Here is an 18,112-nt window from a genome sequence, read left to right on the forward strand (position 1 = left end):
CCATTCTTTTTATCTTTATATATTATTGTGTCTTATAAGTTTCTCTTACAAATAATACAGACTGTAATTGTCTTATAAAATTTCAATCTAACAATCTCTGTATTCTTCCACTGTTTCATTTGTCATATTCTTCCACTATGGAAACTTTCTTCCATTGTGATTACTGTTGTTAGGCTTTATTTTTAGCATCTTATTTTGCTATTTCTATTTATCATACTTAGTTCTGGCTAATGCACTATGAGCTGCAAAAGTATTTTTTTTCACTTTAAATTAGATCACTTATTTGCTGATTCTCATTTCTTTAAATTGGGATGATGGTTGTACAGTGGTTGACACATGGCTCAATTTTTCATCCCTTATGACAGGTGTCTGTAAAACACTTTCAGTCCTAACTTGGTTCCTTTCCCTGCATCGTACACTAGGATCTTAACACTTTCTCCATTCCCTCCCATTCCTTTCCCTCTCTTCCCAGAGATCTTTGTTTTGGTGCAATACGCCATATCCAGTCCAAATTTTACCCCGTGTTCTCCCTTGCCTTGTTCCTTAATTTCTGCCAGTAAGTAAGATCATCTGGTATTCATCCCTCCTTTTGGTTTACTTCAGGCTGATTCTGATTTTAATTTTCTTCTCCCTAGCCCCAGAAATTGTGGAATTGTGTTGAGGTGGAGTTCTATTTATTTATTTTAATTTTTATTTATAAAATGGGAATATTGACAAGATCATAGGTACAATTCCTACCACCAAAACTCTATATCCCTATTTATTTGTTTTTTAGTTATCCTGGGTCCTCTAGAAACTATAATGAGTACAGCATCCTAAGAGATTTCACTAGATGACTCATCTCAGGATACTGGTGCTGGGGATCAAACCTAGGACTTCTCTCATCTAAGTCCTGTGCTGTACTGCTGTGCTACCTCCCCGATTCCTTCTTTGACTTACAGTACAACCCTTTCCTGGGTGTCCGGTTGCCAGTCCTTCATGCTGGCTTCCATGTTTTCATGAGCCAGATCCTGTTGTGACCCCAACAGGAGTTTGGGACTATTAGCATACAAATGATGTCACTCTGAGGAGGTGCTTCAGAGAAAGGAATGTATAAAAGCGAGGGACTTCGAGCACATCGCTCTCTTTGGCTGCTGCTGCTTCTGGTCAGAAGCATCTCGGCAGAGGTGAGCCATGGCTACTTCTCCTGGGAACTGAACATGTGTGACTCTGCTAGCCAGTAAACTTTTAGATCCTTCTACAGCCATGAGCAACCCTTACCAGAGCTGATAATTGTTTATCTTATGGGACTAAACTTTTGATAACTATATTTAGACTTTAGACCTAGCATACTCTTAACCCTTGATGATGATTGCTTATTTTGCCTTTTACCTGTTTCACCCTAATAAACCTTGTATTGTTTAAACCAGTTCCCACCTCCCGCTGTAAATCCTTTCACACACCTCAGCAGCCCCCACCCCAACCTCTATTTAAGTTAAATTACAACAGATCCCAATTTTCCTTTGTCTGAGATCCTACACACAGAGTTATGGCACAGCAGGCTCATGCTTGCAGAGGGCAGGGACCATTACCCTTGTCCAGTGCTCTCACCTCCACCCCAGCACAGTGTTGGCACATGATGGCTCTTCCACTTGGCTATTTTGGTGACCTTCAAGCATTTTCTGCATTCTGCACCCTAGAGCAAAGTCTAATCTTATGAGAACCAAGAGAGAAGGGGGCCAAGACTGGACTAGAGTCTGGGAACTGTAGTGGATTTTAAGGGCTGGCCAGGGTAGGCTCCATATACAAGTTGGCTGTGCACTTTGAGAGGAAACAAGGAGATTTCTGGGTTCAGGTGGCTGCCTTTGTCCAACAGTACTTCGGGCAGAGACAGAACAGGGGCTATTTGACCACTAAGAACTTACAGCGATACCAGATAGAGGGGTTCAAGGACCCTGAGTGGTTCTTCCTGCATCAGCTCTTACTTTTCAACAACAGTGGACAGATGGACACCAGACAGAATGAACTTTTCTTGGGTTTTATTGTAAAATCCTCAGAAAAAGAGCATTTACAATGACAACACTTTATGGTAATTTGTGACTTGTCTTTATATCCAGAGATACTACAAATACACGGTGTGTTCAATACTGTGTGACACGTCAACGCAAACACAAACTCATTTCAAATGCCACATACTTACAGCATTGGTACAAATTTCTACTAAAGTTGATGTATTAAAAATAATTTATATATATTTTATAAATAAGGAGAAAATTCACATGTGTAGTATTTGCGGGAGGTCTTTTGAGAAATACTGGTGAATACAGAAAATAGATTTTGGAGTCTACACAACTGCTCAAAATAAATGTAATCTGCCTTGACATAAGAGAGCTGGGTGTTTGGGTGTTTTCTTCAGTGCGGGAGGGCTAGACAGGGAATGGGACAGATGATGTGAGCAACATCATAGCTTAAGGGTTGTCTGGTGACACTATAGTAAGAGACAGTGAGTGTGACCACATCAGCAAAACTCCATGCCCAGTTCTGCTTGTAGATCATCTCACAGGCCTTCCAAAAACACGAGCAGCAGGGGAAGATCGGGCAGGCCAGGATAGGAACAGAATGGGGCAAGGCGTTCCTTGGATATGCTGTGAATCTGGGGTGAATGGCTTATGGATTAGTTGTCCCCCACTCTCTGAAGCAGCTAAAATAGCAAGAGACTGGTCAGTGGCTGAAGGTTCAGCCAGTGTTCTCACGGGAAGCTTGTGGACTCCTTAGCCAACCAATGCCAGTTGCCCTTCCTTGTGGACAAATGTGGTCTTGAAAAGGGTGTCTCCACAGGGTGGCACATACCCATCCTGCACCAGGCTCCATGAAGGGGTGAATCAGCAGTTATCACTTGTGGCCTGCAGGCTAAGCCCAGCAGACCCCTCTTTCTGGGCCACAGAGGGAAAGGGATGATCCCACATTACTCAAAATGAGCTTAGGAAGATGGCTTTGTTAAAAAAAGAAAAAAGAAAAAAGAAACCAAAAAAGTGCATGTCAAATACTGTGGTGCTAGCTAAAGAAGCCTTACTGTGAATCTACGATGCCAATTCCTGCTCCCCCTGGATTTGATAAATTTGCATTCATTACATGTGGTTAAATCCCTATCTCTGGCCAGAGCTCCAAGGAAGCGTGAATCATGCTTGCTGTGTTCTGGCATCTGCTGGGTGGTTGGGGCTTAGAGCCTGTAGGCCCAGAGAAGGTGCTCAAGTCCTCCAGTGCTTTGGCAGGTGTATATGTAGACACTTGAGCAGGAAGTGGGCTGCACTCCTCCAGATACCTAGAGTATTATAGTGTGACACTTTAAGGACAGGTATTTATATCTTCCCCTTGAATTGTTTTTGTACTTCTGTCCTATGATTTCTATGACTTTTGCAGAGAGACTAAAGTAGCCAGTGGCTTTCTTGAACAAAACCACACTGTCTACCTGCCAGTCTGGGAGCAGACAGCAGTGCCTGGACCTTTGAATGGATTCTCACTTGGCCCTCCCAGAGCAAGGACAAAAGGCCATGCATGCTTTGGCTGGTGTGGGAAGGTGAGTAGCCCCTTGAATTATGGGGCTACGTAGAGGATCATGGACAGAAGGCCTGAGACATAGGAGGGAGAGGAAAGGCAGAGACTAAGTGGGTGGAGGGAGGAGAAATAGAGGGTGTCCTGCATGACAATATCCAACCTCCCTGACAGTTCCGAGTATTTCTAGCAGGGCTTGGGGGGGGGTGGTCCTGGCTAACAAGGGTCTGTGTCCCAGTGGGTGCTGAGTGCACCAGTTCCCTCACACGGGGTGTTGGGGGAGGTTGTACTGGGTGCAGGGAGAGGAATGTGAGGTAGATTGTGGGTGAGTGGGAGGGGGTGGGGAGAGTGCCGTCTCTCCCACAGGTTTGCCTCTGAAGAGCAGAGTGGGGTGGAGGTGGAGAGAAGATGGTAGAGCATCCACACATAGAGAAATGAATTGACTGGTTTTAAAGCCCCCTTGTAGAAAAATATATCCACAGAGAATATGTTTCACATCTCAGTTCTGAAATCTCCTTTAGTTCACAGGCTATAGGTCAACAGAAAAGCCACACGAAGCCATCCCCATGCTGCTTTCCTACTTGCAGACTCAGGTGTCCACTTGTACAGGATGGCACTGGTGCCCTGATTTATCCAGGTGTAAATGCTGTTCTCTGGGGCACCTACTTGGAACTGGGAGCCCTTGGGTCCAGGAGGAGCAGGGGGAGGCTGAGACGGCAGGTGGGAGGAGGTGGGACTTGCTGGGAGTGAGCATTGATCTGTGAGGATGCTATCTCTAGGTCAAAGGATCTGAAATTTGGGATGGATGGTGGATCCCAGCCATGGCTTCACAGGGCTCTTCCAGGGACTTGGAGACAAGGAGTGGGACCCCAAATGACTTGGAGACCTAAGGAAGAAGCAGGGGCTGACTCCAGGCAGGGCTTGCTGGGCTAGTATTTGCCACATTGTGTGTGAGGCGAGTGCGGGCATCTTTGTGGGAAGCCCATGCCATGCATGGTCTGGAGGTAGACGCAGACCTGTCTGCCAGCAATTCACAGAGCTGGGCTTCTGGATTCAGAATCTCCATTCACATACTCAGTGGAAGAAGAATGAAGGTCTCCCATTCAAGTCCTTTATGTCTCTCCCTAAGATGCAAACAGTCATGTTGGCCCCCTGCTCAGGCTTACAGTAAGGGCCCATGATCCTTTGCTCTAGTTCATCTGTGTTCCACATGCTGGCAGCAAAAGCAAGCTGGCCATGTCAGTAACTTCATGGCAAGGATGGTGAGAGGCGGGCTTGCTGCCCAGGCACACAGAGATGTAGAAGGAGCAGTGGACATAAAACAGATGCAGTGATTCCACTCACTTAGGAGGGCAGTTTGGTTGGTCCTCACCTTTTACTCAGGGATCTGTGGTCCAGAGGTATTGTGCTGGATCAGATTGGCTGGTCCTTCTTCCTTGCTTAGGCTTGTGAGACTCTTTCTGCTAAGGGCTGCCAAAATAGACAAGATTTCCCCTCAGAGGGAGTAGTTCATTTAAGTTAGAGAACTTTGGCAACAAACGTGTGTGTGTGTGTGTGTGTGTGTGTGTGTGTGTATACACTAAGATATTGAGGCAGGAATTAAAAAAGGTGAGATGCGTTATCCATCCTTCTCAGTTGTTCTCTGAAGTTAGTTTCCTTGATGTGCTTTCTATGTATTACATGGCACACAACATGAACATTCATGTCTAGGGACACTCCTAGTTGCTGGGGACAGGTGTCTGATGTACAGGAGACACACCAGAGGGTGTCTGATCTTGGGCAATTTGGGGATGGGTAAGAAGGAGCTGTGTGTATTTAGAGCCAGGTAGGGTCTGTCTACCTTTCTCTGCCAAGGGCCAGTCCTTAGCAGCACAGGAAAATCAAGGCCACGCTGACAGGTGAAGGGGGCTGGACAGGTGAAGGGGGCTGTGTGATGGGACCATTTCTCTCCCAACTCCAAGCAGCTCGGGGAGTGCAGCTGGCATGTGAGTTTCACTCACTGACATCAGAGAAAAAAGGGGGCATTACTCAGGTAGCCTCTTTCTGGCTGAGGTTCATGGGCATAGGTTGTAGCCACAGTAATAGCTGGGTAATGCTTTCATGCCCCCTTGAAACCCACAGCACTCAGCAGGCTGGGAATCATGCAGCAGTGGCAGCCCCAGCCTTCCTGGCCTGACCTTCACAGAGTGTGTGTTGCTGGGGAGACAAGGCCTGTGGCTAAGAAAACACTGACTAAAACGTGCTGTTTGTGTTCTTATGATAATAGGGACTTAGGGAGTGTGTGTGGGCGTTTGGAGCTGAGCATGAGGGCCACAGGCAGGAATGAAATCAGTTTTGAAATGTGAAAGCCTAAGGAACCTGATTGGACCCCCTCTTGTGTTCTTAGGTTCTCTTCATTGAACCTGTAGGTTCTTGCTCTGCAGGCTACCCACAACCTGCAGGACAAGCCCAATACGCCCCGAATTGGGAGCCTGGGCCTGGCTAAAAGAATGGTGCTCATCAGGGGTGAGAAACAGGTCCACAATGTCTGATTTCTTGGGACTGCCACCCCCCATTCCAACCTAGAACAGAGTCTTTACCCCAGAGTGGTCCGAGGTGGCACTGCAGTAGAGGGCTGGTACTCTCTGATGGCCGTTGCTCTCCCTCCTGGCTGTGGGGTGTGAGGCGTGACTCTGGGAGGCATGCCCTAAGGCAGAGAGGGATGCAGCTGGACCCCAGAGAGAGTTTTTCTGTTTACTAGCATTGGAGATTATAAAAAATTACTTTTTAATCAAAATTTCCAAAATAAAGTGAGTGATCTCTCCAGCCCCCAAGATGCAAGAAGTCCTGTTGGCTCCCTCTACAGGCTGACAGAAAGTCCAATGGGCAGAAAAGCAAGAAGCAGCTGCAGAGGAGAAGTGAGGCCCAGGGCGAGGGAGGGTGGTCATAGCTCTCCTCTTGGAAGAACCCTCTGCTCCCAGCCAGCTTGGGTTCGGCCAGGCCACTTAGTCTGGGAAGTCCGGCTGTGTCTGGCAGCGGAGAAAGATGACTGTGTGAAGGCCACAGAGTGTCAGCCTGCAAAGCAGGTGCTCGTGTTCCACAGTGTCCCCAGGGAAGCAAGGCTGGAGCTGCGTGTTCTCATGGGAGCACATGGCCAAATCATATTTCCCAACAAAAAGACCCCAGTCCCAGCAGCAATGCAAACCATATGCTAGGAAACTTGCAAGGAGACCAGTGTCGAACCACAAAGCAGATACAGGTTTTTTTTTTTTTTTCTTTTTTGCCTTTTTTTTTTTTTTTTTTTTTTTGGCTTTTGTCTGTAAAAATGTACAGTGTGCCTGCTCAGGGCTTCGGTGTCAGGATGAGGTGGGGGCTCCCGGGCCTGGGGTGGGGTGGGGGGCCGCTCAGCTCTGGGTACCTTCACACCTCACCCACCCACACCACCGTGGTCACCCCTTTAATGCCTGCCATCTCACACCGCAGTGCATTTTGTCTCCCATTGATGAGAAACAGTGACTCTCGGGCTGGCACGAGGAGGTACTGTCCAAAGAGCCCGCTGTCCCTCACCACCCTGTGGGGCCCTCCCCAGCGTGGGGTTGGCCCAGCGGGCAGTTCCTGCACGTCCTTCAGCACCCTAGTCTTCCCCGTGGACAGCTCCAGGAGCAGCAGGTGCGGCTCTGCCTCCAGTGCAGCGTAGATGGAGTACTGGCTGCCCCTGGTGAAGGAGCGCTGGAACGCCAATGCTGAGACTCCTGGGCCCGTGTGCAGACGGTAGAGGGTCTGCAGCTCCCCCCGCTCCGTGATCTCCTGCACGTGGAGCTGGGAGCTAGAGGTGGCCACGCTGACCACAAAACGTCCATCAGGGGACGTGTGTGGGGTGCCGGTGATGTCGCTGTTGGGGCCGACCACAGCGTCGGTGACACTGTCCAACAACAGCTGCGGAGCTGCAGGGGGACGAGAGCCATCTGGTCGGCACTGGATGAAGAAGTAGCCACCCAGGTGAGTGTGGGCCATGGCCTGGGGCACGCAGCACCGACTCTGCAGGCTGATGGTCTTGACCAGCATCAGCGTCTCCAAGTCTACTTTATGGATGGCAGGGTCAGAGTGGTTGAAGATGAAGCCAAACCTGGGAGGGGAAGAGCTGAGGTTAAAGGTGGGGAGGCCTTGGGCCAGGTCTGCCTTTTCTCTCGCTTTCCTCCTATGATCTAATAGCCTACTCACAGCTAGCATTCTGTGGGAGACTCATCTAAGCCTCAAACCAAATGTAGTTAGTTACAAAGTTTCCTGGGGGCTGGGTGAGGGCATGTCTGGTAGAATGCACATGTAACCATGCAGGAGGACCTAAGCTCAGCCCTCTCCTTCCTGTAGCTCCATAAGCTATGAAGCAGTGCTGCAGTTATCTCTCCTTTCCTCTGTTTCTCTCTCCCTCTATAATCTATCACTCATCTTCTGTCAAAGAAAAGCACAGCCATAGGGAGCTGTGGAGTTGTGTAGGTAGGCACTGAATCCAGCAATAACCCCGAAGAGCCTCCTCGATTTATTTGCTATATATATATATATATATGTATATGTATGCTTTTGCATGGCTTTGATGGGACTCCTTGCCTATATGAGTCTACTAACCCTCTATTTTTTTTCTGGATAGAGGATGAGAGACACATATAGCACCAGTCCACCACTCGTGGAGTTTCCCCTTTGCAGAGTGCTTTAATATGGTGGGTGGGGCCTTGAACCTGCCCTCGTGTGCATGGAAAAATGTGTGCTCCAGCTATCCCTTAGTCCCTATAACATGCACTCTTTAGAAATGGTCCAGGAGGAAGGTTTTTCCCTGGGCTGCCTTTGAATCCACTCCCGAGGCCTTGTGCTGGCTGTGAAAAAGTGGCAGAAGTCTGCCTGCTCTGAGGATAAGACAGGAGAGCCTGGGTCTGGCTTGCTGGGCTGACTGGAGAGTCAGAACTGGAGCTGCAGATAAACTGAACAAGGACAGAATTCCTAGCAGTGCTCCCACACCCTGGAGAAGAATGTGGAGGGGCTGCCTCCCCACCACCCATTTATGATGGTGCTGCTCATCATTATGTTAGTCCAGGCCCTCAAATCATGGTTACAAGCTATTAGCTGTGGGGCTGAGGCTCTCTGATCTCTGGAGCCAGCTGGCTTGGCCCTCTGCATAGGTCTGCATCTTTGAGTCTGTAATCTAAAGAGGGTAATTTCTTCTGGGGGAGGGATGCTGCAGGACTGACTAACTCTAAGGGGGGGAGGTCTAGAGGTATGGCTGCTCACACATGGACTTCCTGAAATTCCTCTTTGAGGGATGCTACAAGCTGCAAAAAGGCCTGACTTGGGCAGGACTGTCTTTGACCTTGGTAGTACTTGCCCAGAACCCTGACCTGCATAGGCCTCCAGGTGCTGTACATACCTTCAGAGGCTGAGAAAAATCCTGGCCACAGTTTTTTGTGAATAAATATCTGTATCAGTGTGAGGTCAGTGCCTATTTTCAAGCAGCATTAAAGAGTCAGAGCATGGAGGGGGGCAGGGAAGAAGCCCTAGCCACCCTTACTAAGATGGTAGTGTCTAAACCATGTGCACAGCTTTTGGGTCTGCTGACATCAGCAGCAGTGAGGGGTTCTACCACTTAGCACCATCTCAGGGGTGTTTGCCCAGACACTCTCTGTGTGGTAGGAGTATTGGGTCATCAAATGGCTATTTTCTTTCTCAGGCAAAGACAAATGAATCAGTCTTATTTGAACAACTCCAGCATCAGTTTGCATTGAATAATCAACACACACACACACACACACACACACACACACACACACACACACACACAGATATGCTTGCTGTCAGATAAAAGAATGGCATAAGGAGCGCCAGGTGGTGGCACACTTAACTGAGCACACAAGCTACCATGCACAAGGACCAGGATATGAGCACTGACTCCCCACCTTCAGGAAGGAAGCATCATGAACAGTGAAGGAGGTCTACAGGTGTCTTTCTCTCTCTCTCTCTTGCTCTATCTCTCCCCCCAGTTTCTCTGTCTTATGAAACATAAAAGGAGAGAGAGAGAGGGGAGAGAGAGAGAGAGAGAGAGAGAATAGCTAAAGGGAATGGTGGATTTGTGGTGCTGACACCAAGTATGGGATAATCCTGGTGGGGAAAAACAAACAACATAGTGTCATAAGACATTTGAGTTTTGATAACTTTATTAAAGTGTAGACTGGGTATTCTGGCAGAAGTGACTATAGAGAAAGTGTGGGGCTCTCTGAGATGAACTAGAAGTGGAGGGTGGGGAGGGTGTCAGACTGGGATGAGGCTTGAAGTGGAGGCTATGGCTAATGTTACTAGGCTGTTCTTTCAGGGGATGAAAACTAGCAACCAGATGGCCTTTTCCTTGATGTGGCTAGAGGGGACCTTGTGGACCTGCTTTGGGTTCTCCTAGGGTAACCATAGCCCTGATTATGAGAAAACAAGGGAGGCCAGGAAAGTGAGAGACCCTGCTTTGCATTTAGGCTGACTCTGCCAATTCCTGGCTCTGTAATACTGGCCAATGCTCAGCTTCTCTGTACCTCAGTTGTGGCATATGTAAAATGGAAGTTGAAAGCACCTTGATTTTGTTTCTGCTAAGGAGAAGGGTATACAAACAGTGTTTACTTCTTTCCTCTATTGTCCTGACCTCGAGAATGGGCTCCTGAAGGCAGGAGGAGCTGGACACTTCTCTGAACCCTAGCAGTGAAGGAGTAGGGAATGTGTATTCTCTGCCACTTGCTGGTGGGGCTCAAAGCTGACCCAAGATGAGTAGGGCTGGCAGGCAGGTGCAGGACCAACCTGCAGGGCTGAGCTGGACTGTGGAGGATCTTTGGCTCACCTGACGTGGTTGATGATGAGGTTGGTTGAGGGGATGAAGAAGTCCTCTACTCCTGAAAAGGGCGTTCGGATGAGGTGCTGGCCCTGGCCACTGCTGGCTTCCGTGATCACCTACAACCCAGAGGAGTCCATGTGAGGCCCATGCCAGTGGGGGCTAGAAGCAGAGACGTGAGCATGCTCTGGTGGAGACCCCCAGCAGATGGACAAGCAGGGTGGGAATTCTCAAGAATGTCAGAGGCAGGCACCCTCTCTCCTGGGATAGGGCACAGGGACAGGAATTGAAGCAGGTCCCAGCCCAGCTGCACAACTTGAAGGCAGGATGACAGCGAGGACTGCCAGGAGGAGGAGTGAGGCTTTTCCAGGGAACTCCCCAGCACCAAAACATCACACAGAGACACCCTCTCCCACAACAGGGCACCCCCACCTCCTTCTCTCTTTCTTTAATTTTATTTATAAAAAGGAGACATTGAAAAAACCATAGGATAAGAGGGGTACAAGTCCACACAATTCCCACCATCAGAACTCTGTATCCCACCCCCTCCCCTGATAGCTTTCCTATTCTTTAATCTCCTTCTCAATACCCAGGCCCCCTTGAGGAAAAAGAGGGAAAACATTTTAGAATGAAGGTGCTAAACAGTGGAATTTAGTAGAGTGAAATTCCATGGCTAAAGTCCTTTATTTTGCTTTCTGTTGACACCAGGTGCTGGGCCAGTTCCTCTGGGAGCTGAGACTCCAGAGTTTATCAGATAGCCCAGGAATCCTGCAGGAGAAGCTGCTTGTGCCATTCAGAGCTCTTACGATTAGGATGCTGGAGAAAGCTTCAGCCTCACAAGGGAACTTGCTGAGAGGAGCAAAGACTCAGGTTCTGTGTGTTGTACAAATTGGCAGTGACAGAGCATAGCTGCCTTGGTTTCCCTGGAGCTAAGTCGTTCTCCCCTGTGTACTTGACAGAAGGTGACTCAGCCCTTTTCTGGCATGTCCTGCTATGTCTATATCAGGGAATGTCACACAGGACAGAGCTGAGTGATGTCTGGCTGTCTGAGGTTGGCTGGGACTGAATGTGTCCTGGGTGGGGGGCTGCCAGAAAACCCCAGCGATCAGAACAGGCACCCCTCCATCAGTCCTGAGCCCTTGTGTGTGGGCAGACTGGAGACAATAAGCCTCTTGTTTCTGCAAATGCTCATCTGCATCCAAGTTCTAGGACACTGCCTGGTGGCAAACCTCTCTGAGCAGCCAGGAGGCTTGGCAGCTGATGTGCAGTTCTCGCTTGAGGGACCTAAGGACAGGACAGGCACTCAGAGTGGACAGGAGGCAGATGTTGCATCTTAGGTAGGGGAGCAGGTGAGGTACTTGTGATCATATTCAGCTCTGCACAGAAGGAATTTCTTTTTTTTATTATCTTTCTAACATTTATTAAAATTAATTTTAGCAAGCTGATATTACATGATAATTTTTTCCTAACAGTAAGATTCTTGAATACAGAAGATGAGCAGCTAACAACTTGTATAAAATTATCAAATGTTTTGTTTTTCTTCTTTTTCTTTATTGGATAGAGACAGAAAGAAATTGAGAGGAGAGGTGGAGATAGGGAGAGAGACAGAGAGCACCTCTATCCCTGCTTCACCACTCGCAAAGCTTCCCCTCTGCAGGTGGGGACCTGGGGCTTGAACCCAGGTCCTTGTGCACTATAGTGTGTGCACTAAACCAGGTGAGTCACAGAGGGAATTTCTTAGATTTCTGCAGCCTGATGCCAGTTTCTGGTCAGGGTTTTGTGACTTGTTCACCTTTTAAGGATGAGACTGCCTTCTGGCCTTGACTTTATGATGAAACCAGCAGCATCTGGCTGCTCCTTAGGTGGGTTGGAGGTTTGCCTCTTTGTTGGAACATTTTTACTTTAGAAGCCAATGGGATGATGCTGAAATTATAGGGTGGAAGAGGTCTGTGATTTTTCTGTCTTGGGCAGTTCTAAAGTTGCATTAGATTATTTTCCGGTGATGTGAGAAAAATGGTCAAATGGTACTTCCACAACAAGCCCATAGGAGGAAAATGTATGGCACTGGGTACTGAAGAAATATCAGCATCAGCAAACTGGATCTTCAAGATTCGGGGAGAAATTGCCAGAGAATTCCAAAAACCCAGGCAATCAGTGCTTGCTGTCAGGCCTATTATTTCAGCTTATAACAGAGATGGGAAATTACCGCTGGCAGCGGTCAGTGTCAGTCATGCTTTACCACTCTGACACCCCACATTCAGGGGTTACTTTCTCAAAAATGCAGAAGTGCCATGGGTTGTTGAACTGATGTGGTACATTAGCCCCATTCTTCCAACAAGCCACAGGTCTTTTTGTGGCCTGTATCCTAGCACAGGGTTGGGCACATCAGTGCTGCCAAGATAATTGTTGGTCCTCTTGAATTTGCTGGCTAGGCTTGACTCCAGAGTTGTAGGGGTATGGCTGGACACTAGGACAGATGCTCATGTAGACTCTGAGAGACTGAGCATCCCCTTCAGAGGGAGGATGAGGCCATCTGTGAAATGACACTTGAAAAAGGGCAGGGGGACCAAGTATCCAGTGGGGTACCTCGCAAGAGGGCAGGACAGGCTCTGGGATGACGCCCAAGACTCTAAATTTGGTGTTAGGGGAAGGCCTTGATGGGATGAGCCTCATTACAGAAATATCTTCATGTTGTCAGAGCTACATGTATAAGTATAGGATATTTGCAGTTAGTAAAATACTTGTTTTAATGTTTTGCCAGTATAAACAGTGCTGCACCACTTAAAGTTATAGCTCTGTCCTTGTCAGGATCCATGGACATGGGCTTTGGATTAATTCTGAGAAGTCAAGTTGCTGATCCAAAATGCACTGCTAGGGGGGTTTTGGTTCACTTTTATAATTGCTTGCCACAGGGGCTGCACCAGTTGACATTTCTGGCAGTGTTTGTTTGTTTGTTTTTCCATCCAATTACTGGTTTCTTTTTCCCTAGCCCACAGCAATAGAGGCAGGTTTCTTCTATCTATCTCATTTTCTTATCATAGTACATTTCCCAGACCTTCCAATTATGGGCATTATGGTCTAATTCCTGATATTAATGAAAATGCTTTTAGTTTTTTAAATTTGTTTTTTGTGGGAAATAGTCTCCATTATATCATAAGGCATTTCCTTCTATTCCTATCTAGCTCCCCACCCCAAACTAGGTTTGTCTACTGTATTTAAATGACTTTTCAGCATGTATGGATAATTTTTTTTTGTTTTAATTAATTTGTGCCTATGAGGAGTGATCATTGATTTTCTGAGAGTGAGCCATTCTTTACTGTATCTGCAAATCTATTTCCTGACCAAATATTTAGATATACCATTGTACTCTAATGCTATGTTTAGAATTTTGCTTCTGTATATATAAGTGAGATTAAGTTAAAGCTTTATCTTTCAGTTCATTTTTTAGAATTAAAACTATAGGGAGTCGGGCTGTAGCGCAGCGGGTTAAGTGCAGGTGGCGCAAAGCACAAGGACCGGTATAAGGATCCCGGCTCGAACCTCGGCTCCCCACCGGCAGGGGAGTCGCTTCACAGGCGGTGAAGCAGGTCTGCAGGTGTCTATCTTTCTCTCCTCCTCTCTGTCTTCCCCTCCTCTCTCCATTTCTCCCTGTCCTATCCAACAACAATGACATTAATAATCACAACAATGTTAAACAACAAGGGCAACAAAAGGGAATAAATAAATAAAATAAATATTTTTAAAAAAGAATTAAAACTATACTGGCTATTTGAAATGTACTAAAGAATTTTATTTTTTTAATTATTTAAATTTTTCATTATCTTTATTTATTGGATAGAGACAGTCAGAAATCAAGAAGGGAGGGGGAGATAGAGAGGAAGAGAGACAGAGAGACACCTGCAGTCCTACTTCACCACTCCCAAAGTTTTCCCCCTGCAAGTGGGGATCAGGAGCTCGAACCTGGGTCCTTGTGCATTGGAACACGTGTGGTCAGTGAGGTACACTACCACCTGGCTCCCTAAAGAATTTTACATTCCTCCTCTCCTCTGCTCCTTGGTCTGGGGAAGGTCAATGAATATGAAAAGAGAAGATTTGACAAATGTAGTTGTAAATTTTGTGTGGTGGATCATTATTATTATTTTTTTTTAAAGCTGCTTCTATGGAAATTAGTCTATTTTAAGTGGTTTTTTTTTTCCCTCTTTAGTCCTCCCTTCCTTTCTTCCTTCCTTTTTGGCACCAGGTGATTCAACCACTCCTGGCAGACTTATTTATATTTTTCTTTTGAGATAAAGAGGGGATAAGAGATAGGGAGAGAGAAGGACAGACATATAGCACTGCTCCACCACTCTTGAAGCTTTTTTTTTTTTGTCAGCATAGTGCTGCTCCTTGTGTGGTGTTAAGATCTGGAACCTGGGTCCTCACACATGTAGAAATTTGAAGGGGCAGCTAAATTCTTCCCTTTCAAATTCCTCTCCCATCTTTTACAAATCAGTATATTCTCTACCTTTTGTAATCAATCATTCATTTCTTGTTTGTTTTAAAATTTGCCTTGTGTATTTACAATAATAGCCTTTTCCTTGTTCTTACACTTGTCTGTTTTTTTTTTTCTTTTTAAATTAGGCTTGTAAAGGATTTACCCCTTTGTAGTTTTTTAAATTTTTTTTTTGTTTCTATACCTTCTTATTAGACACTCTATTTTTCTTTTTTCTCTTCCATGGTTATTGCTGGGGCTCTGTGCTGGCACTACGAATCCATGGCTCCCGGTGGCCAGTTATTCCTTTTTTTTTTTTTCTCCATAGTATATGATAGGATAGAAAGAAATTGAGAGTGGGGTGGGGGGGACACACAGAGAGAGAGATTAAAAAAAAGACAGACACCTGCAGATGTGCTGTAGAACTTGTGAAGTGTCCCCCTGAAGGTGGGGAGCAGGGGCTTGAACCTGAGTCCTTGTGCGGGCCCTTGCACATAGTAGTATGTATGCTTAACTGGCTGTGCCACCGCCCGTCTCCTCCACTTTATTTTTCTGACTTCTTAATGCAGATACTTTCTTTGCAGCCCTAGGACACAGATGTTCTTTGCATAGTGCTCTCTCTGTACACAAACTTTCTGTAATGAGAAACAAGTTTCCTTTTCATTGCCTTTGAGACTGTAACTTCCCTGTTCGTATCCTCTTTGATCCAGCAGCTATCTCGGAGTGGTTTCTTATTAAGATATTTTAACTATTTTTAATTGTCAGCTATTCTAGCCTATGACATCTTTTACATAATTTATTAAAGTTTCCTTTGTGATTACTGATATACTTATGTACATGTAGACATATAAAAAGTCTGTTTGGCAGGCTAGAGGTTTTCTGTATATTTAATAAACTAAATTCCTTATTCATTTTTTCCCATGTCACTATCTCCTTGGTATTTCCAGTTTACACTTTAAATCAGGTTCTTGTATTTTTTTTTAAATTCAGAAGGAGAGACACCTCAGCAACAGGTGAGCCACTTTCTGACCTCTCTCTCTTTATACTTTTAACCACTCTCATGTATCTAGCTGTTTGATCTACTGGCTCTTACTATATCATGTCTCCCCTTATTCTGTCTAGTGCTTTTAACCACAAGTCCCACTCTATGATATCAGTACTGTCATTCCTACAGATCTTTTATTATCACTTTATTTTTGGTTATTGGCTTTTTCAGATAGGAAAAAGAGATAGAGGGAAAGAAGGAAAGAAACCAAGCATTGAAGCGACTTCTATTGCAGTGGGAGCCAGGCTAGAGCCTGCACTATGTGCAAGCAGGCTCCCTCTTCAGGTGGGCTACCATGTTGGCCCTATATGTACTTCTTGTAACTAAATAGTTTTCTTTTTCTAAACTTGATCTGATAATTTTTGTCTTTAATAGCATCCAGTTTGTCACGTTTGGAAAAGTGAGACACTTCTCAGCTATTAATTTCAATGAACATTATGCATTTTCTTTTACTCCAATAGATGATATTTTTTAGTATTTTCACCCCCTCTACTTTCTATTATTATTTATACTTACATAATTTTTAGTTACAGCTTGGCACCAGATTTTCTCTTTTAGTGTGCCTCTCCTAATTAAAATTTTTATTTTTAGCAAGTATTAAATATGTCCATTTTTTTTTTACAGAGGCAGAGAGAGTGAAAGAAACTATGGCACTGAAGCTTCCTTTAATGCAGTGGGGGCTGGGCTTGAACTTGGCTATCCAAGTGAGCTATTTTGCCAGCCCTAAAACATTTTCTGATGTTTTCTTAACCATTGAACATTTTCTTGTGTTTTAAAATTTATTTATTTTTTTAAAATTTTTTTGTCTATATTTACTTATTTATTCCCTTTTGTTGTCCTTGTTTTATTGTTGTAGTTATTATTGTTGTCATCCTTGTTGGATAGGACAGAGAGAAATGGCGAGAGGAGGGGAAGACAGAGATGGGGAGAGAAAGATAGACAACTGCAGACCTGCTTCACTGTCTGTGAAGCGACTCCCCTGCAGGTGGGGAGTCAGGGGCTCGAACCGGCATCCTTACACTGGTCCCTGTGCTTTGCGCCACATGCGCTTAACCTGCTGCACTACCGCCTGACTCCCTTATTTCTGTTTTTTTCCCCATACTTAGTGTGCTTTATAATCATGTTATCCATCTGACTTTTAATTCTAGACCTTCTTCTCCACATTCATTACATACAATAGTCTCCTCTTTTTCTCCAACTTGATGAGTTTGACCTGATTCATCAGATGATTACCTGACATGTTTTACTCAAATATGTTCTTCATTTGGGGCACACAAGTGATATACCTGCTACCTTACCTTTATTGTAACAGACAAATGATGTCTTGCCTCTCGACTGTGTATGGGATTCTTGGATTCCATCACCCCCTCCCCTGGCCCTCACTCCCTTATTATCAATGGGGCTATTGCTGGGGCTTGGTACCTGTACAATACCATCACTCCTGGTGGTCTTCTTTTTCTTTTCTTTCTCTCTCTCTTTTTATATAAGTAGAGAAATCCAGAAGCAGAAACACCTGCAGCACTACATCACTACTCCATGAAACTTCCTCCTGGAGGTGGGGACCAAGATTTTGAACTCTGGTCATAGTGCATGATAATGTGTGCACTCTGCCAGGTGCATCACCACACAGCTCCTCCAGATTCCAGTCCTTTTATCTTAGTAGTATGCAGATATGATTCTGTGCTTTTCCAACTACATTTTCAGACAAGAAGACAATTCCAGGGAGTCAGGCGGTAGTGCAGCGGGTTAAGTACAGGTGGTGCAAAGCGCAAGGACTGGTGGCATAAGGATCCTGGTTCGAGCCCCCGGCTCCCCACCTGCAGGGAAGTCGCTTCACAAGCAGTGAAGCAGGTCTGGAAGTGTCTATCTTTCTCTCCCCCTCTCTGTCTTCCTCTCCTCTCTCCATTTCTCTCTGTCCTATCTAACAACAATGACATCAATAACAACAAATAATAACTACAACAATAAAAAACAACAAGGGCAACAAAAAGGAATAAAAAAAAAGACAGTTCCAATCTTACTATTACTTTTTTTTCCAGAAGGCCAAAGACATGTCATCTATTATCAATCTAGCCTGGAACTTACAGATATCTTTCAATATGCATGATTTCCAACTTCAATAAATCTGAAATAACTTTCTAACTATTGCAACTGTTATCTTCCCCCCCCCCCCAACTTCTGAAACTTTGAGAATGCAATCTCTTTATGTATTTGTTCTGTGATTTGAGAGATC

At 45.6% G+C, this 18,112-nt stretch overlaps 1 protein-coding gene across 4 annotated transcripts in view; it reads right to left on the reverse strand.

Moving 5' to 3' along the window:
• Positions 1-2,001: 2,001 nt before the first annotated feature.
• Positions 2,002-18,112, reverse strand: part of FSTL4 (follistatin like 4) — a 491,259-nt gene continuing 475,148 nt past the window's right edge. For all 4 annotated transcript variants that reach the window (XM_060178083.1, XM_060178087.1, XM_060178096.1 and 1 more), the window contains 2 exons: positions 10,373-10,482; positions 2,002-7,636 (listed from right to left, as the gene is read on the reverse strand). In XM_060178083.1, coding sequence (XP_060034066.1) covers positions 6,931-7,636; positions 10,373-10,482 — 816 coding nt within the window. In that variant the 3' untranslated portion in view covers positions 2,002-6,930. The remainder of the gene's footprint in view (positions 7,637-10,372; positions 10,483-18,112) is intronic.

The sequence above is a fragment of the Erinaceus europaeus genome, chromosome 2 (genome assembly GCF_950295315.1).
Source record: "Erinaceus europaeus chromosome 2, mEriEur2.1, whole genome shotgun sequence".
Lineage (NCBI taxonomy): Eukaryota > Metazoa > Chordata > Mammalia > Eulipotyphla > Erinaceidae > Erinaceus > Erinaceus europaeus.